The 21284-nt window shown below is 46.7% G+C and overlaps 2 protein-coding genes and 2 pseudogenes across 2 annotated transcripts; all 4 read left to right on the top strand.

Annotated features, from left to right (window-relative positions):
* Nucleotides 1-6013: 6013 nt before the first annotated feature.
* LOC109775285 (cytokinin dehydrogenase 6-like) lies at nucleotides 6014-9018 on the top strand. The gene has a single exon (XM_020334038.3). It carries the CDS (start codon nucleotides 7331-7333, stop codon nucleotides 8930-8932), a length of 1602 nt encoding a protein of 533 aa, XP_020189627.1. The 5' UTR covers nucleotides 6014-7330; the 3' UTR covers nucleotides 8933-9018.
* A 1648-nt stretch (nucleotides 9019-10666) lies between these two features.
* Nucleotides 10667-11307, top strand: LOC141025944 (cytokinin dehydrogenase 7-like; annotated as a pseudogene).
* Nucleotides 11308-16615: 5308 nt separating this feature from the next.
* On the top strand, nucleotides 16616-18995 carry LOC141025353 (cytokinin dehydrogenase 6-like). The gene has a single exon (XM_073500653.1). The coding sequence runs from the start codon at nucleotides 17308-17310 to the stop codon at nucleotides 18907-18909; it is 1602 nt and encodes a 533-aa protein (XP_073356754.1). The 5' UTR covers nucleotides 16616-17307; the 3' UTR covers nucleotides 18910-18995.
* A 1648-nt stretch (nucleotides 18996-20643) lies between these two features.
* On the top strand, nucleotides 20644-21284 carry LOC109775284 (cytokinin dehydrogenase 7-like; annotated as a pseudogene).

Here is a 21284-nt window from a genome sequence, read left to right as displayed (position 1 = left end):
ACACTTTGGCGACTCCAAGAAAATGGCAGGCAGGCCGCTCCGCTCCGGGACGAAAAAGGCGCGGAGCTGACTTGTTCGGTGCTGCTATGGCCGCTCCAGGAGCGGAGCTGCGGAGCGGAGAGCTGCCGAACAGGGTTATAGGAAGTTTCACCAAGACACCAGCTATTATTTTTCTCCAACATATAGCAAAGCGTTAACTATTAGACCAGGGGCCACACTCTAAAACCTGACCAAGAATTGTGTTACCACAAAAACAAAATCCCTACCCCTGTAACACTTTTAAACTTGTAAGACTGCTGACCTTTCATGTTATTCCTCTGGTTGGATGCTAGTCAAAGCTTCGAATGAACTTTAAAACAACAGAAATAATTTTATCTAACAAAATGTAGAGTTCTACAATATCTGAATCAACCTAGTGTGTGCTTTAAACGGCTCCATCTATCTTCGCTTTGATCTGCGCCCGTAGCCCCCTCGCGACGCCAGGGGCCCCCGAACCTTAGCGCCGCAGGCCTCCTCTCGCGCCTCCCTCTGCCGCCGCTGCCGCCGGCGAGGGCCACAGTGGCGGCGGGCCCGGCGCCGAAGGCACCTGGGCGGGTGGATGCAGCGAGATCTCATCTGAGGCGGCAGGGCCGGCCCTTCTCGTGGGATCTGAAGGCAGCGGCTGGGGCGGCGATCCCTTGCCGTGCGGCGGTGGCCGAAGCGCCATAAGCCGGCGGAGCGGCGACCCTGAGATGGACTGCGGCGGTGGCAGCGCCCCATCCGACGGGGTGCCTGATCTGCGCGGAGATGGTGGCGGCGGCGACTGCGGATCCAATGCCCCGATCGGATCCGCCGCGGGGTGGCCTTCCGCCGACCGGCGGCGCGTGAAGGGATCGGTGAGGAGATGTCGGATCTCCGCCGGTTTACCGACGGTGGCGTTCGTCTTCGTGGCGAGACTCCGCTCGGTTCCAGCCAACCACGAGATCGGGACGACGTGGCTTCCGGTGAAAATCGCGCCTGACTGCGGTCATGGCGGACGATGGCGGCGTCCCGGACGTCGTTTCCTTCTCGAGGCATCGTCGTTGCAGGTCACGCCAACCTGATCGGAAGGTTCCAGGGGAAACATTAGATCTGGGTCTACCGGATTGGACGATGGCGACGTTTCGATGTCGTTCTCCCTCCCGGGGCATCGTTTTGGAGCAAGTGTTGGCTGGAGGGGACAAGAGGAGGAGCGGCGTGGTATCTGACACATCGACAACGGCGGGTCTCAGCGGCATGGAGCAGCGGGGTCTCGCCGGTGGGCGTGTGATGATGGACGAGCGCGGGATGGTGGCATTGTCTGGCGTCGTGGTGGCGTCGACGGCAGCTAGACCGGGCAAGGTACATGCAGCAGTACAGCACTAAAGATGGATTGGTGGCAGGTTGCTACGGCAGCCTCATACCCGGCAGGCGTCCTGGTTGATGAGTGCGCCGGACTGGTGGGTGCCCCATACCCGGCAGGCGTCCTGGTTGGGACCTCAGGTCTTAGATGTTAGGTTTGGCTGCCAGGTCTGTTTGGTATTAGGCCCAGACTATCAGCATTCCTTCAACAACTGGATAGGAGTAGCTACAGATGTTGCCTAGACGGTGGTTTTAGTCTTATTTTTGTATGACTTTGTAAGGTCTTGTGTGAATAATTAATAAAGTGTTTGTATGCATCATCCAGATTAGAGGCTGGAGGTCCTTTTTAAAAAAAAACCTAGTGTGTGCTTAGCACAGATTCCAGGATGAACATTTATAAAATAAGGAAGCAACAATGATGCAGACAGTCAAACTACAATCAATTTATCTCCAGATGGATTAATTTGTAAGCTCTGATTCATACAAAACATTAATTGGCTATGTCCTGTAAACTGTTTTCTGCCAAAAAAAAAGAGATTTTCACCATTGTTTTAGAACTTGTAATTCATCAGCGGCAAGTTCACAGTGAAATTAGGATCCAGAGGCTACGGTGATCAGTACCTGTCCGTACTAATTGTAACTGGCTACAGTACGTTGGTTGGACACCCACAATACTAACCATGGGTGGCATTGGATTCTGACTAATTTGCTGAAGTTTGCCTGGAAGTGCAATAGATTACTTTACCCAACTGATACAATATTTGGTTAAGCCTATCCAGTTCTGAATTCACCAGTCAAGATAGTGCCATATTACTGATATATATCAGTCAAACTTTTGGCTATTCTGTAGTAGCATGGTTCAGTTTAGCTCTTGCCTATAGACCTAAATCAAATTTGGAACAGACACTATAACAGATGTAAACTCGATCCATGGGTCTATCGAATTTTCATAGATGTGTTTTGTTCAAATAACAAATAACCCTTATTTAATTTCAACCATTCCAAATGCGGCCTAAGTGTTTTTAATAGCACATCAATTTGATCAGACAAAATAATAATAGAAAAATGCACTAATATACCAGTCATCAATATATAGCCGTTTGAGTGCATGAACCATAGGGGCGTGCCCTTTCAGTTGGCCTTGGAGCTTCTTTGAAGGACAGATACTAGTTGTGAAGTGATCACCACTAACCCGTGCAGATTATTCAAGGGATTGATGTATCTGCAGATTTGATTTGGTCTGGATATATATTGCCCTCCACGACCGGAAAGTCAACTTGACATACATGATAAACAAAACTTGGTCAGCAGTTACCTGTGACGCCAAGCCTGATTGGTCGGCGGACGCTCCATGCCAATCAGTCGTACATACACAGTAGGAGTAGCAGAGAGATTTTGTTGTTAAATAATTACGTCGAAGCAAATGGCATTAGAAATTGAGTGTTAGTTTCTAGTTTAACGGCATGTAACATCACTCTGTTAGTCAGCGTCGCTGGCAAATTAGTGTTCTCCAAGTCCAATTGATTCATTCAGATATCATGTGTCCCCTCAGAAATTACCGTCAAATTCATGCAGTATGAATTTCTGTTTACAGAATTACTTCTGACATGGTGTAAAAAAAGAGAGTGAGAATTGGGACAGTTTATACATGTTGTTTTATTCAAAATGAAATGGGCTGATGAGTTTTTGCCCACTATGTTAATAAAATTATACGTGTCCAGTCGATGGAGCTCCGAGTCAAATCTAAGAAAAAATAATGAAATGCTTGGAGTCTCTTCGCAATAATCATTACTTAAGTACTATCCAAGTCAAAACCAAGAGATGCAGCTATCCCACTAACTTTCTTTTTTCTTAAGAGCCCCGCTTCGGTAGACCCCCCTTCACAAAACGTATAAAAGGTAATATAGACTTTTGTCAAATCGTATCTAGTTTCGTATGTACGATGGGTAACCCGTCCGTACATACGTCATCGAAGTACTCCTCCGGCCTGGGCCGGCCCACTAACACCCTTTTGTTCTCTTGTATTAAAGTTCAAAAAATACGCAAAAACCTACCTTCAAACTCGAGACCTCTAGCCATCGTATGAAACTGGTAACCAACAGGCCACCTTGACTCCTGTGATCATTATGATATGACACTACTCTTAGTTAAAAACGGGCTGCCCATCAGACTATAGAAGTTCAATATTTTAATATGGCCCACACATGGTTTGTTGGTTTGGATCCTCGATCCTTAATTCATTGCTCTAGTTGATCGTTCCGCTAAACACGTCCGCTACATATGCACCCTCTCGTTGCTTTCTAATTTAGTGCTTCCTGATTGAACGTACGCTTCAACATATGGTAGATTTATAGTATTTGACCATTAGACGGAAATTGCTTCCCATAAATCACGCCAAATTTCATTTATTATAAAAAAATCTAGTAAGTTGTGATTGGCTTCACACATACAAATATAAGAGAATAATTATTATTTGAGGGACGTGGAGTAGCTGCTCCTAAGCTCAAATGCACCCTGATGAACAGTAAATCAAAAACAAAGTAAAAATGTTATGAATTTTCTTTCTAAACTTTGACAAATGCTCTATATGCTTGGTTCAGCACAAAATGACAATACTGGAAACCATGGCAAAAAAATCAATGCTCCAAAAATGCTAGTTTTATAAACATTTTGAAGTACTAATTTTGTTTTTTGCCACGACTTCCACGAATGTCATTTCGTGCTCAAATTTTGCAGGCATGCAAAAAATTGTCAAAGTTTACAACCAAAAAAATCAGATTTTTTTATTTTGTTTACTAATTTTTTTTTAAGTTTTACAGTTCACAAGGGTGCATTTGGTCTCGGGGTCAGAATAGGAATTTCGTTATTCGAGATGTATTTTTGTGCAACCCAACAAGCTTAAGTGGCATGGAAGCATTATTCTTTATCAGTAGAAGCATCCTTTTTATGGTGTGGTGAGAACATATTTATTCCATATTTATCGACCGTATTGATAGAAATATTTTTCGCCTCGATAGAAGCATTATTTCTATGCTCTATGGTAGCATTTCAATGAATTGTAAGTATATTCTAATGTAGCAAAAACAATATTTCCGTTTGATGGAAACATTTACTGTTTGCAAAATAAATTGTACTGAAGCAAAACAAGAATATACACATACACAAATTTAATTGGGGTTTTGACAAGTTTTGCATTTTCTGGAGTTTTCCCGGTGAAAAAAGGCCGATGAATGGCGGGACGTGTCGCAACTTGCATTGGTGTCTGGCATGAATTCCTACCATTGGCATGTCCACCTACTTGAAAAAAGTTGAGGTCATTTCAAAGATGTCGAAAAATAGACCATGTTGAACGAAGGGCCTTCGCATAGGTCAGAAAGCTCCATCTGAGAGCACGTTGTTTCTCGACATCCTTGAAATGGCTTCATTTTTCATGGCATTATATGACCAATTTAAGCCACTATACCAAGTTGTTTCATTTTTCGATAACTTTTGCATTTTTTGAAGTTTTTCCGGTGAAAAATGTCGATAAATGGCTGGACGTGTCGCAACTTGCATCGGTGTCGAAAATTGTTCAAACCTAACATGATGCCTACAATGGGCATTTGCACCTGCTTGCAAAAGTAGAGATCATTTCAAGGATTTCCAAAAAATACACAATGTTGAATGAAGGATGTTCGGGTTGGCCAGAATTCTCCGTTTGAGAGCACATTGTTTCTCGACATCCTTGAAATGGCCCCAGTTTTTTTCATGCCCTTTTATGACCAATTCAAGGCAGCATGCCAAGTTGTTTGAGGTTTTTTAACAAGTTTTGCATTTTATGGATTTTTCCAGTGAAAAAAGGCCGATAAATGGCAGGACGTGTCACAACTTGCATACGGTATCGAAAATCGTTCAAACCTGGCATGGATTCCTACCATGGGCATGCCCACCTGCTTGCAAAATTTAAGGTAATTAATTTCAAGAAGTCCAAAAAATAGACCATGTTGAATGGAGGATGTTCGAGTGCTAGAAAGCTCTGTCTTAGAGCACGTTGTTTCTCGACATCCTTGAAATGGTTCTTTTTTTTTGTTCATGCCATTGTATGACCAATTCAAGGCACCGTGCCAAGTTGTTTGGATTTTTAATAAATTTTGCATTTTCTGACTTTTTGGGTGAAAAAAGGCTAATAAATAGTCAGATGTGTCACAACTAGCATACAGTGTTGGAAATAGTTCAAACCTTGCCTGGATTCCTATCATGGGCATACCCACCTTGCTGCAAAAGTTGGGTTCATTTCAAGGATGTACAAAACAAGACCTTGTTTAACATAGGGTGTTCGGGTAGGCAAGAAGGCTCCATGTGAGAGCACATTATTTCTTGACATCTTTGAAATGACCCCATTTTTCCATGGCCTTGTGTGAACACATCAAGGTACCATGCCAAGTTGTTTGGGATTTTGACAATTTTTTCATTTTCTGAAGTTTTCCCGGTGAAAATGGTCCGAGCATGAAAAATGGCCCGATGTATCATAACGTACATATGGTGTCGGAAGTCGTTCAAACTAGGCACATATGCCTAACCTGGGCAAGTTCACCAGCTTGCAAAAGTTGAGGCCAGTCTTGAGATTTTCAAAAATATGATGTTTAACGAACGGTGTTGATCAGGTAGGCGAGAAGGGTCTGTTTGGGAGCACCTCATTTCTCGACATCCCTTAAATGGCCTCATTTTTTTCCATGGCCTTGTATGGCCAATTCAAAGCACCATGCCAAAGTGTTTAGGTATTAGACAATTTTTGCATTTTCTAGATTTTTCTCCTTATAAAAGCCGATAAATGACCGGACATGTCGCATCTTGCATATGATGTAGAACGTTGTTCAAACCGGGCATGGATTCCTACCATGGGCATGCCCACCTGCTTGCAAAAGTTAGGGTCATTTGAAGGATGTCCAAAAATAGATCATATGCAGTGGATGGTGTTCTATCAAATTGACTAACTTTAGATCGAAGCAAAGTTCAGTGGCGTCAGAAGTTACGAGGTCGAGTCTTGATGGAAAATAATAAAAAATTGATACAACAGTTTGTTTATGAACAAATAATAATAAACAAATAGTTACATTGGACATAAAACTTTATTCAATGGAAGCAAATTTAACATGTACGGGGAGCTAACTTTAGAAGGAAAGAAACAAAATTCTATCCGGTATAAAATAAAACAATATGTCGTAGCTTGATTTGTGGGTCTGATTAGTTTGAGAAACAGAATGACAAGGAAAGCAAGCTGGACCTACGTTCCATTCCAACCAACCGCGATTTTTGGGATCAATTAATTCTAGGAAGCAGATAAACGGGACAAATTAATTCCTTGATGCAGATTCGAAGGAAACTACCTGAAGAAAGACCCGACCATGTCTGATGCAACGCTACCTGAACCATAGTGATGCCTTATATGTTTCGTGTTTCCTAACCTTAGGAGTGGCGGAGTAGCTGAGTGGTAAGAAGCCTAATTAATTGGATGAGGTTAGGGGTTCGATTCCTTGTGCATGCTTTCTCTCATTTTCTTAGGATTTTTATATCGCGCTTTTAAATAGTAAGTGGCCTTGCTTTTACAACGGGTGTACTTTCGAAAAAGGACCATCCTACCCTTTATTATGAAAGGGTATAGGGTAATATCAGCCATCGATGTGTTTATGAGGGTCTACTGAAGCAGAAGTGTTTTCTTAATCATGCTTTCGGCACCCTTAATTATTTCCCCCTCTAAAGTCAATACATTCAAAAGAATACTTATTAGAGAAAAAAAATACAAAGAACTCTGCACGACCTACATTTGTCAACTTCTGCGAGGCATAATGCTACCCTATAAAATGTCATCAAAGTTCTTGACCTGAAACAACACAGACGCATCAATCTTTCTCTCTACGCACCTAAGCAGCAGGCAAAGCCAGTAGCTTACAATCGTCGCAGCGCAGTTCCAAATCAGCGCCACTGCAAGGACATGGCAAGAACTCGCCTCGCAGCGTTTCTTATCGGCATGGCGAGCTTCTTCTCCGTCGTTGCCGGCCAACTCCGACCAATGCCTGCGAGTGGCCTTCCCGGTGATCTCTTTGCCCTAGGAATCGCCTCTAAAATCCGTACCGACTGCAACTCAACGGCGAGCGCGTCGTCAGACTTTGGCCGCATCATGGAGGCCGCCCCGGAAGCCGTTCTACACCCTGCCACGCCCGCCGACATCGCCGCGCTCATCCGGTTCTCCACGTCCTCGCCGGTGCCATTCCCCGTGTCACCGCGCGGGCAGGGCCACTCCGTCCGCGGGCAGTCTCTCGCTCCGGGTGGCGTCGTCGTCGACATGCGCACGCTTGGGCGCGGTCACCACCGCATCAACCTGTCCACGGACTACGTCGACGCCGGCGGCGAGCAGCTGTGGGTCGACATCCTCCGCGCGACGCTGAAGCACGGCCTCGCGCCGCGCGCGTGGACGGACTATCTGCAACTCACCGTCGGCGGCACGCTCTCCAATGCTGGCATCGGCGGCCAAGCATTCCGGCATGGCCCGCAAATCGCCAACGTGCACGAGCTTGACGTGGTTACCGGGACGGGTGAGATGGTGACATGCTCACGTCACAAGAGGAAGGACCTGTTCTTCGCCGCATTGGGTGGACTGGGCCAGTTCGGGATCATAACCCGGGCTCGGATCGCTCTCGAGTCGGCCCCAAAGCAGGTGCGCTGGGTCCGACTTGCCTACTCGGATGTGGTTGCGTTCACCAGAGACCAGGAGCTGCTCATTTCTAAGCATGCTAGCGAAGCCGGTTTCGACTATGTCGAAGGCCAAGTCCAGCTTAACCGGACGCTAACCGAGGGCCCCAAGTCAACGCCCTTCTTCTCCGAAGCCGATATCAATAGGCTTGCTGGCCTCGCATCCGAGACTGGCTCCGGCGCGATCTACTTCATCGAAGCCGCCATGTACTATGATGAGACGACCGCCCCATCTGTCAACCAGAAACTAGAGATGGTGCTAGCTCAGCTGAGCTTTGTGCCCGGGTTCGTGTTCACCAAGGATGTGACGTACTTCCAGTTCCTCGACCGCGTGCGCGTGGAGGAGGTTGTGCTTCGATCGGCTGACGTGTGGGATGTGCCACACCCATGGCTGAACCTTTTCGTCCCCCGGTCACGCATTCTCGACTTTGACGCTGGCGTGCTCAAAGGCATCCTCGGGGGTGACAACCCAGTCGGGCTCATCCTCATGTACCCTATGAACATGGCAAAATGGACCTCCCAAATGACGGCGGTGACGCCTCCCACTGGCGAGGACGTATTCTACACGGTGGGACTTCTTCGGTCGGCTCTATCCCCCGATGAACTAGAGCGCCTACAGAGGGAGAACCAATCGGCGCTGGCGTTTTGTGACAAGGAGGGCATCGAGTGCAAGCAGTATCTGCCACACTACACATCACAAGATGGATGGCGGCGACATTTTGGGGCCAAGTGGAGCAACATCGCTCAGCTCAAGAACAAATATGATCCCCATGCGATAATGTCACGGGGGCAGAGAATTTTCCCCTTGCCAAGTGTGCCAGCAGCAGGCACCGCGACCACATAGTTAGTGCAGACACTACTGACATTTCCTCCGTTAGATACGCTAGTATGACTAACAATATATAGGAGAATTTTTTGTGTATAGACTGCACAAAGATTGTCTTTCGGTAGAATGTTTCCAGAATTTTGAAAATAGGAGGTAAACATTGTAAAATTTTAAATTTATACAATAGAATTTCAGAAGACGTCTCCACGCTTATTTGGAAATATGTTAAAACACATTGTATATTAAATCAATGTTTCAAATTTGTTGCACCTGTTCAAGTTGTTTTGACAACTCTATGTTTAGTTGGAGGGGCTAAGATTAAACTTACAAGACAAATGTATCCACCTTGTTCCCCTTAGGTAAAATCACTTAGACCGGGCCCAATTACTCGTGATAGATCTTCGAGGTGGATCTCCAAACCTACAGAGTTGTTGTTTGGCGATCCACAATTACTCTAGAATGCTCTGAACCAACATGTAACGATGTGTAAGATCACTTTCTTGGAGAGTAACAAGTCTTCAGTGAACTCAGACAGATTCTTCAGGGTTGCTCGACCACTTTGGCTATCAGGCACTGAGTATTTCCTCACTTAAGATTCACTCGAATTCATCAGGAGGATGGGTGATAAGAAAACACTTGTCTGAATCTCACATAAAGCCGACCAACATCGTGGAGGGGTTGGCTATTTATAGGCAGGGTCGCAACTCGAGGGCAGATGTGACTGTTGGAGTGACATTCCCACCAACATGTTGTTGCTAGCTTGCACACGGTTGGAAATTTGAATTCTCAAATTTCTCACAGTTGAAAAAACCAAATTGATAATTTCCTAACTCTTCAGCAAGGGCGTAGGTCCTTCCAATTCTGAAGATGCATGCACAATCCACTATCCAGGATGTGTGATCCACATCTGAAAATAATCCTCACGATGATTCTGCCACAGGCAAAGATTCGGTCCATCCAATCGAGGAAGCTCGACATGCGGTGCAGGTGCAATATGGTCAGTATACTCGTGGCGAAAGGAATCCACATGTGTAGACCTTTTTTTGTTCATTTTGCTATCACGCACCTATGATCGGAGGAGGTATATATGCATACCGCTTTACTCTGTGTTCCTTGTCAATGCCCCAGGCAGCCCGGGCCGCCCGCTGTGGCGTGGCCGAGAAATCCTCCAAAACTGTAGCGTACACTAGATCTGCACCTCACTGTAGCATAAGCCCGGCTTGCGGCGTTATCCTATTTTGGCTCCGCCATTGTTCATGGTGTGGTCTCTGTAGCTATGGTGGCGGGGGAAACATGAAGAGATTTGCTCGCGCCTTTGGTAGTAGGATCTTCTCATGCCTTCATGTCACTGTGGATGTAGATTTGGTTGTTGTCATAGTTGAGGTCGTGGATCTTCGTGAAAAGGTTGTCCAACTTGGCTGAACTTCTGTCGAATATATTTCGTACCTCCTTCATGGTCGCCTTCGCTGGTCCTTAAGCTTGCGGTCGATGTGCTCGTCGAAGCCGGTCCAAAGAAGCTCGTAGATGCGCCTCCCTATTGTGGTGAGCTCCTCCATCACCTCTCGTCGTCCTCGTAGCCTGTGGCGGGTGAAATGGCTATGGTATTTTGGCATCAAGATGTAATTCTGCATACCTGATTGCTAGCGCTAATCTTTATTTGAAGCTAGACCTAGGCTACAGAACCCAATTTCAAGGCCGGAAACTAGGGTTACTTGCAGCAGAATTCCACCCAACTTGCATCACCTCTGTCCAATGCAATTACAAGCCTACCAAGTGGCCCTTTTTTTAGCGGCCCCATCCGTCGACCAGAAACTAGAGATGGTGCTAGCTCGGCTAAGCTTTGTTCCCGGATTCGTGTGCACCAAGGACGTGACGTACTTCCAGTTCCTCGACCACGTGCGCATGAAGGAGGTTCTGCTTCGGTTAGTTGGCATGTGGGATGTGCCTCACCAATGGCTGAACCTTTTCGTCTCTCGGTCACACATTCTAAAATTCGACGCTGACGTGCTCAAAGCCATCCTCAGGTTGACAACTCGGTCGAGCTCATCCTCATGTATCCTATGAACACGGCCAAATGAAACTCCCGGATGACGGCGGTGACGCCACCCACTAGCGAGGACATACTTCTCCGGTCGGCTCTATCCGCCGATGAACTAGAGCAGCAACAGAGGGAGAACCAGTCGGTGTTGGCATAATGCGACAAGGAAGGCATCCAGGGCAAGCAGTATCTGCCACACTGCACGTCACAAGATGGATGGCGGCGACATTTTGGGGCCAAGTGGAGCAAAATCGCTCAACTCAACGCCAAATATGATACCCACATGATAATGTCACGGGGGCAGAGAATTTTCCCGTTTCCAAGTGTGCCAGCGGCAAGCACGACGACCGCATAGTTAGTGCAGACACTGCTGACATTTTCTCCATTAGACACCTCATATGTCTAACAATATATTGGAGAATTTTTGGTGTATGGACTACACAAAAATTGTCTTTTGGTGGAATGTTTTGAGAATTTTGAAAATAGGAGGTAAACATTGTGAAATTTTAAATTTATACAATAGAATTTCAGAAGACGTCTCTATACTTATTGGGAAACTAGTAGAATGTCCATATGTTGCTACGGGCCTTCTAATTTTGTTCTGATTGCACATATATACCTGTACTGTTATTGTTGTTTTATGAGAAGTGGGGGAAATGAAAATGAGAGGCAAAGGCAAATAAAAAGTAGAGCAAGTAGATGATAGTTTGTGTATAGGTACTTGATAGGTTTTGATGATGTCTCCCCCGCAACGGCGCCAGAAATTCTTCCTGCTACTTGTGAACCGCGTTGGGGTTTTCCCCGGAGAGGAGGGGAGATTCAGTACAATAGAGATAAGTATTTCCCTCAGTGAGAACCAAGGTTTATCGAAGCAATAGGAGAATCACGCAAAGCCTCGTGAACAACACCTACACACACAAAAGCAAATACTTGCACCCAACGTGGGCAAGTCAATCCCCTTGAACTCGTTACTCGCAAGGATCAAACCCTGTATAGGTAGATGGATAAATTGCAAAGTAAAATAAAAGTAATAAACTTGCAGCAAAGGTATTTTGGATTTTATAATATGATAAAGGTAGACCCGTGGCCCATAGTTTTCACTAGAGGCTTCTCTCTCGAATACATAGCATATGGTGGGTGAACAAATTACTGTTGGGCAATTGATAGAAAAGTGCATAGTTATGACGTATTCATGATAATGATCATGTATATAGGCACCATGTCCGAGACAAGTAGACCGACTCCTGCCTGTATCTACTACTATTACTCCACCAATCGACCACTATCCAACATGCATTTATGGTATTAAGTTTATGAAAAACAGAGTAACGCCTTAAGCAAGATGACATGATGTAAACAATGTAAACCCAATCAATATGAATAAACCACATCGTTTTATCCTTAATGACAACAATACAAATACGTGTCTTGTCCCCTTCTGTCACTGGGATATAGAGCATCGCAAGATTGAACCCATCACAAAGCACCTCTCCCACTGAAGATAAATCAACCTAGCTAGTTGGCCAAACCAAATAGATAGATCAGAGAGAAACACAATGCTATGACAATCATGCACAATAAAGTTCCGAAAAGTCTCAATTACTTTCAATGAATAATCTGATCATAAACCCTAATTCATCAGATCACAACAAACACACCGCAAAAGAATATAACATCGGGTAGAACTCCAAGAAGATCGAGGTGAATATGGTATTGAAGATCAAAGAGAGAGAGAAGACGCTATTTAGCTACTAGCTATGGACCCGTAGATCTGTGGTGAATACTCACGCGTCATCAGAAGGCAGCAAGGATGATGTAGAAGCCCTCCATGGCCGATTCCCCCTCCTGTAGAGTACCGGAAAAGGCCTCCAGATGGGAGCGCGGAGGAACAGAAGTTTGCGGTGATGGAAAAAGGGTTTTCGGTGGCTCTCCGTTGGTTTTCCCAATATTTCATTAACGTGATAATCTAGCGTCGGAAATTAAATGAAACTAAATAAGACATAAAGCATAAATGAAAAGATGAAAAAAATTCTAAAAAATGTTAAACAAACTTTGTTAAATCAATAGAGACAAATAAGGATTTTTAGACACTTTTTGTCTGGAGTGGGATCAACAGGGAATTGATTCATTATTTCCAAAGATGACATTCCATGTCGGATTTGAATTTATATCCGAAAGTACGGAAAAGTTTATCTAAAATTTGTGGAAACTATACTACAAGATAGACCATGAATTTGTATGAATATATTAATTGGTTACACTAGATTTGGATTTTAAATGATTTAAATATGAATTTCGCAAGTTTCTGGAAACTAAATAAAAAGAAACAACACTATTCATTTGGACCAAAATAGTGGCATCCTCGTTACAACTCAGCGCACATACGCAGGCTATGTCCCCTTTCTTGGAGAAACAAGCATGAGCTTGTCAGAGAGACCAAAATGCTGTGATGCTAAAAACAAACTTGATAGGTAGATCCTCTATTTGAATTCTTCCTGAAGAACAACGTTACCCAGCTAAATCTGCTACACAAAGCCTTCTCCAGGCAGCTCAAATCAGTAAAGAAAATCATTTGCTTTCCTAAGCTTGTGCTTTCTTTCCCCCCACTTTGTTTGAGGGAAGCTCGTACCCTGTTGTATTGGTCATAAACTTGTGGGGTGGCAAAAAGCATTAGTGGAGCTGATCATCCGATCATAGTCACTAAATACGAAAGGTAGTAGTGGGTCATGTATAGGCCAGACGGACTTAGAGAAAAAAAATCACAGGCCCGTGAGGACATGTGGTCCAACTGACAGTTGGCTAAGCAGACTATTTGGACTCCCCCGTGTTTGGTTTCGGTTTAGGTTTTGTGGTCTGGACCGGTCCTTTTGAACATTTAATGCTCCTTGTTGGATGGAGAAAAGTTTCCAGTCGCGCAGGTCCGGACATTCGTAGACGTTTTGATGAACCATGTTGGAGTTGCGAGTAGACTCCTTCTTACCCTTCCTTCAAACATGTAATTCCTCAAGGAGTTATTCCTCAAAACAACCAGTAATATGCTCAAATTTGAGCAAGTTCTCACTTATTCTCCCTAAACATTATCTCTCTTTCCTTTTACTGGAATTGATGGTGTAACCGCTGACGCATCGTCTGATAGCACCATGTAGCTTAAATCGGTTGCGCCGCCCCTCCACCCCAAACACGACAGGATATTACAGGGGGTTTATGGAGTGGTTGTGACTGGGCATGTTGTGATTGGTTTAACGAGGAGGAAGGGTCCCCACCCACCTGAAATTCTTTGGGGGGGGGGGGGGGGGTTATGTGAAGACAACTAAAGGAATGGCCCGTCTTTTGGCCGCAAACACTAGCCTCCACCCGATTCCTCCCAAATTGGGCCTGATTAGTCCGCTACCGCAGCTGTCACACAATATTGAGCCGCTTGTGTGTATCCATCAAGGAATACTAGCAAAAGACCCCGTGCGTTGCAATGGGAGAAAAAATACCACACGCCTCTAACACAATAACCATGGCTCAAGTCCCCAATAGGTCCAATATGGCATCTTATCAGGCTTCTCATTTATCCTTCTTCCCACCCTCGCCGACAGAGATGCATGGTTATAGATAGTTTCTTTCGTCTTCAATTTTTTTTACCGAGGTGTTCATTTTCAATCTAGATCGGCACAGGTACGAAAGAAAGATGGGTCGCGCACTACTGATTAAGGTTGTATCTAAAAAAATAATTTAAAAATTATTAACATGTGAAACAACATCATATTCTGATTCTACACATTTTTCTAATCAATTTTCATATATAATATGTTAAAATTGGAGTTAGGGTTTAAAAGATGTGAATATTTTTTAAAGCATTTGAATTTGTCCCTAAACAACATTTAAAAATGATTAACTGGTAAACAGAACATCATATTCAAATTCTACACATTTTTCTAATCAATTTTCATATATAATATGTGAAAATGAAGTTATGGTTTAAAAGATATGAATATTCACTAATTAATATACCAGTCACCAATATATAGCCGGTTGAGTTTCAAAATAAATAAATAAATATAGCTGTTTGAGTGCATGAACCATAGGGCATGCCCTTTCAGATGGCCTTGGAGTTTCTTTGAAGAGCAGATGCTAGTTGTGAAGTGATGTGCACTAACTCGTGGAGATTATTCAAGGGGGTGATGTATCTGCAGATTTGATTTGGTCCGGATATACATTTGCCTCCACGTTCATGCACCCTCCCGAACTGCAATTACTATACCTATATCCTGTGGCTTGTTTATAGTTACATCTCCAGCCGTCTCGGGGATTTTTAAAATAAATAAATAAAAACCATACTGACCTCACATGAACCAGGAATATTTGTATTCCGGACAACCAAAATATATTTACTTGTGCCGGACATCAACAAACCGGAAGGTCAACTTGACATACATGATAAACAAAACTACGAAAAAGGATTTCCTCCGCTTTATATTATAAAGCAACAAGCACTTACATCCAAAGCATCGATACAAACGCACACCACACATACCCAAGGCGAGATACAAGAAAGCCGGGCAACGAAACGCACTCTCAATGGCAACCAAACACCTACAAGATGTGCAAAAAAAGGAACCCCTTAGCGCCGACGGAGACCACCAAGAGCAATCGTCCGGGAGGGTGTGTGACGAACCACGCCAGACCGAGGGCTCCAAGACGATGCCTCCAAGAAAGGTACGACCACGGGATGTCGCCATCGTCCGATCCGAAGATCAGGTTTTCACCCGGAGCGAGACGAAGGAGAGGGAGCACCACGACGGAGCCTACAAGAAGGAATACGACATCCGCGAACGCCGCCACCGTCGGCCAGTGCACGAACTGGACAGGTGATTAACCCCGGTGCTTTAATCCCTTCGTCGCATCCGCGATCCGCCAACCACTCGCAGCCATGCCGCCCAAGCAGCCATGACTGCGCGCCCGTAACCGAGACGCGCAGTCCGCCCACGACATACGCGCCTCCCACCGTCAGGACCGCCGCCCTGCCACGAGACCACCGCGACAGCCACCAAAGAGCACACCTTTGACCTGATCTACGCCCCCAGTCGACTCCGAAGCCACCGGCGAACACCTTGCCACGAGAGGAACCGCGACCATATGCCGGTCCGTGGAAAGGGGGAGGTGACGGAGCAGCCAAAGGCCAAGATCGGCGACGGGGCACACGGAAGCGCCCCCGTCCACTAGCCAGCCCTCCCTCGAAACGAAACCATGTTTGCCCCCGAAGCCACAGGCCAGGACCAGCCGGGGCGCACCGGCTGCCGCTGCACACCGAAGAAGGGGAAGGGGAACCAGATCGGCCGCCGCCGCGTCCAAGGGAAGCCAGCAGGGGGGTCTTCCCGTGCCGAGCGCCGCCATCCCGCTGCAAAGGGCCTGGCTGAACGGGGACGCCCACCGCCACCGCCACCGCTGCCGCCCCCCCCCCCCCCACCAGAGCGAAAGGGCCGCCTGCGACCCGGTCGAACTTGACCCACAGCGCCAGAGGCGACGCCGGGGCGCTGCATGGGAGTAGCCGCCGCCGACACCACCCACCGGCCTGCACCTCCTCAGACGCGTCATAAACAAAACTTGGTTAGCAGATCGTCGGACGCGTCATGTCAACCAAGCGTAGGAGTAGTAGAGACATTTTGTTGTTAATTTTTTTTGTAAGATGACATTTTATTGTTAAATAATACAAGCAAATGATGTTAGAAATTGGGTGTTAGTTTCTACTTTAACGACATGTAACATCACTTTGTTAGTCAGCATCTCTGGCAAATTAGCCCCCTCTGAAATTACCGTCGAATTCATGTAGTATGATTTTCTGTTGAAAGAATTACTTCTGACGTGGCGGTGAGGTGAGAATTGGGTCAGTTTATACATGTTGTTTTATTCAAAATGAAATGGGCTGATGAGTTTTTGCCCACTATGTTGATAAAATTATACGTGTCCAGCCGATGGAGCTCCGAGTAAGAAAAAATAATGAAATGCTTGGAGTCTCTTCGCAATAATCATTAATTAAGTACTATCCAAGTCAAAACCAAGAGATGCAGCTATCCCACTAACTTTCTTTTTTCTTAATCATGCTTTCGGCACCCTTAATTATTTCCCCCTCTAAAGTCAATACATTCAAAAGAATACTTATTAGAGAAAAAAAATACAAAGAACTCTGCACGACCTACATTTGTCAACTTCTGCGAGGCATAATGCTACCCTATAAAATGTCATCAAAGTTCTTGACCTGAAACAACACAGACGCATCAATCTTTCTCTCTACGCACCTAAGCAGCAGGCAAAGCCAGTAGCTTACAATCGTCGCAGCGCAGTTCCAAATCAGCGCCACTGCAAGGACATGGCAAGAACTCGCCTCGCAGCGTTTCTTATCGGCATGGCGAGCTTCTTCTCCGTCGTTGCCGGCCAACTCCGACCAATGCCTGCGAGTGGCCTTCCCGGTGATCTCTTTGCCCTAGGAATCGCCTCTAAAATCCGTACCGACTGCAACTCAACGGCGAGCGCGTCGTCAGACTTTGGCCGCATCATGGAGGCCGCCCCGGAAGCCGTTCTACACCCTGCCACGCCCGCCGACATCGCCGCGCTCATCCGGTTCTCCACGTCCTCGCCGGTGCCATTCCCCGTGTCACCGCGCGGGCAGGGCCACTCCGTCCGCGGGCAGTCTCTCGCTCCGGGTGGCGTCGTCGTCGACATGCGCACGCTTGGGCGCGGTCACCACCGCATCAACCTGTCCACGGACTACGTCGACGCCGGCGGCGAGCAGCTGTGGGTCGACATCCTCCGCGCGACGCTGAAGCACGGCCTCGCGCCGCGCGCGTGGACGGACTATCTGCAACTCACCGTCGGCGGCACGCTCTCCAATGCTGGCATCGGCGGCCAAGCATTCCGGCATGGCCCGCAAATCGCCAACGTGCACGAGCTTGACGTGGTTACCGGGACGGGTGAGATGGTGACATGCTCACGTCACAAGAGGAAGGACCTGTTCTTCGCCGCATTGGGTGGACTGGGCCAGTTCGGGATCATAACCCGGGCTCGGATCGCTCTCGAGTCGGCCCCAAAGCAGGTGCGCTGGGTCCGACTTGCCTACTCGGATGTGGTTGCGTTCACCAGAGACCAGGAGCTGCTCATTTCTAAGCATGCTAGCGAAGCCGGTTTCGACTATGTCGAAGGCCAAGTCCAGCTTAACCGGACGCTAACCGAGGGCCCCAAGTCAACGCCCTTCTTCTCCGAAGCCGATATCAATAGGCTTGCTGGCCTCGCATCCGAGACTGGCTCCGGCGCGATCTACTTCATCGAAGCCGCCATGTACTATGATGAGACGACCGCCCCATCTGTCAACCAGAAACTAGAGATGGTGCTAGCTCAGCTGAGCTTTGTGCCCGGGTTCGTGTTCACCAAGGATGTGACGTACTTCCAGTTCCTCGACCGCGTGCGCGTGGAGGAGGTTGTGCTTCGATCGGCTGACGTGTGGGATGTGCCACACCCATGGCTGAACCTTTTCGTCCCCCGGTCACGCATTCTCGACTTTGACGCTGGCGTGCTCAAAGGCATCCTCGGGGGTGACAACCCAGTCGGGCTCATCCTCATGTACCCTATGAACATGGCAAAATGGACCTCCCAAATGACGGCGGTGACGCCTCCCACTGGCGAGGACGTATTCTACACGGTGGGACTTCTTCGGTCGGCTCTATCCCCCGATGAACTAGAGCGCCTACAGAGGGAGAACCAATCGGCGCTGGCGTTTTGTGACAAGGAGGGCATCGAGTGCAAGCAGTATCTGCCACACTACACATCACAAGATGGATGGCGGCGACATTTTGGGGCCAAGTGGAGCAACATCGCTCAGCTCAAGAACAAATATGATCCCCATGCGATAATGTCACGGGGGCAGAGAATTTTCCCCTTGCCAAGTGTGCCAGCAGCAGGCACCGCGACCACATAGTTAGTGCAGACACTACTGACATTTCCTCCGTTAGATACGCTAGTATGACTAACAATATATAGGAGAATTTTTTGTGTATAGACTGCACAAAGATTGTCTTTCGGTAGAATGTTTCCAGAATTTTGAAAATAGGAGGTAAACATTGTAAAATTTTAAATTTATACAATAGAATTTCAGAAGACGTCTCCACGCTTATTTGGAAATATGTTAAAACACATTGTATATTAAATCAATGTTTCAAATTTGTTGCACCTGTTCAAGTTGTTTTGACAACTCTATGTTTAGTTGGAGGGGCTAAGATTAAACTTACAAGACAAATGTATCCACCTTGTTCCCCTTAGGTAAAATCACTTAGACCGGGCCCAATTACTCGTGATAGATCTTCGAGGTGGATCTCCAAACCTACAGAGTTGTTGTTTGGCGATCCACAATTACTCTAGAATGCTCTGAACCAACATGTAACGATGTGTAAGATCACTTTCTTGGAGAGTAACAAGTCTTCAGTGAACTCAGACAGATTCTTCAGGGTTGCTCGACCACTTTGGCTATCAGGCACTGAGTATTTCCTCACTTAAGATTCACTCGAATTCATCAGGAGGATGGGTGATAAGAAAACACTTGTCTGAATCTCACATAAAGCCGACCAACATCGTGGAGGGGTTGGCTATTTATAGGCAGGGTCGCAACTCGAGGGCAGATGTGACTGTTGGAGTGACATTCCCACCAACATGTTGTTGCTAGCTTGCACACGGTTGGAAATTTGAATTCTCAAATTTCTCACAGTTGAAAAAACCAAATTGATAATTTCCTAACTCTTCAGCAAGGGCGTAGGTCCTTCCAATTCTGAAGATGCATGCACAATCCACTATCCAGGATGTGTGATCCACATCTGAAAATAATCCTCACGATGATTCTGCCACAGGCAAAGATTCGGTCCATCCAATCGAGGAAGCTCGACATGCGGTGCAGGTGCAATATGGTCAGTATACTCGTGGCGAAAGGAATCCACATGTGTAGACCTTTTTTTGTTCATTTTGCTATCACGCACCTATGATCGGAGGAGGTATATATGCATACCGCTTTACTCTGTGTTCCTTGTCAATGCCCCAGGCAGCCCGGGCCGCCCGCTGTGGCGTGGCCGAGAAATCCTCCAAAACTGTAGCGTACACTAGATCTGCACCTCACTGTAGCATAAGCCCGGCTTGCGGCGTTATCCTATTTTGGCTCCGCCATTGTTCATGGTGTGGTCTCTGTAGCTATGGTGGCGGGGGAAACATGAAGAGATTTGCTCGCGCCTTTGGTAGTAGGATCTTCTCATGCCTTCATGTCACTGTGGATGTAGATTTGGTTGTTGTCATAGTTGAGGTCGTGGATCTTCGTGAAAAGGTTGTCCAACTTGGCTGAACTTCTGTCGAATATATTTCGTACCTCCTTCATGGTCGCCTTCGCTGGTCCTTAAGCTTGCGGTCGATGTGCTCGTCGAAGCCGGTCCAAAGAAGCTCGTAGATGCGCCTCCCTATTGTGGTGAGCTCCTCCATCACCTCTCGTCGTCCTCGTAGCCTGTGGCGGGTGAAATGGCTATGGTATTTTGGCATCAAGATGTAATTCTGCATACCTGATTGCTAGCGCTAATCTTTATTTGAAGCTAGACCTAGGCTACAGAACCCAATTTCAAGGCCGGAAACTAGGGTTACTTGCAGCAGAATTCCACCCAACTTGCATCACCTCTGTCCAATGCAATTACAAGCCTACCAAGTGGCCCTTTTTTTAGTGGCCCCATCCGTCGACCAGAAACTAGAGATGGTGCTAGCTCGGCTAAGCTTTGTTCCCGGATTCGTGTGCACCAAGGACGTGACGTACTTCCAGTTCCTCGACCACGTGCGCATGAAGGAGGTTCTGCTTCGGTTAGTTGGCATGTGGGATGTGCCTCACCAATGGCTGAACCTTTTCGTCTCTCGGTCACACATTCTAAAATTCGACGCTGACGTGCTCAAAGCCATCCTCAGGTTGACAACTCGGTCGAGCTCATCCTCATGTATCCTATGAACACGGCCAAATGAAACTCCCGGATGACGGCGGTGACGCCACCCACTAGCGAGGACATACTTCTCCGGTCGGCTCTATCCGCCGATGAACTAGAGCAGCAACAGAGGGAGAACCAGTCGGTGTTGGCATAATGCGACAAGGAAGGCATCCAGGGCAAGCAGTATCTGCCACACTGCACGTCACAAGATGGATGGCGGCGACATTTTGGGGCCAAGTGGAGCAAAATCGCTCAACTCAACGCCAAATATGATACCCACATGATAATGTCACGGGGGCAGAGAATTTTCCCGTTTCCAAGTGTGCCAGCGGCAAGCACGACGACCGCATAG

The sequence above is a fragment of the Aegilops tauschii genome, chromosome 6 (assembly GCF_002575655.3).
Source record: "Aegilops tauschii subsp. strangulata cultivar AL8/78 chromosome 6, Aet v6.0, whole genome shotgun sequence".
Classification (NCBI taxonomy): domain Eukaryota; kingdom Viridiplantae; phylum Streptophyta; class Magnoliopsida; order Poales; family Poaceae; genus Aegilops; species Aegilops tauschii.
This window is presented reverse-complemented; position numbering and strand designations above follow the sequence as displayed.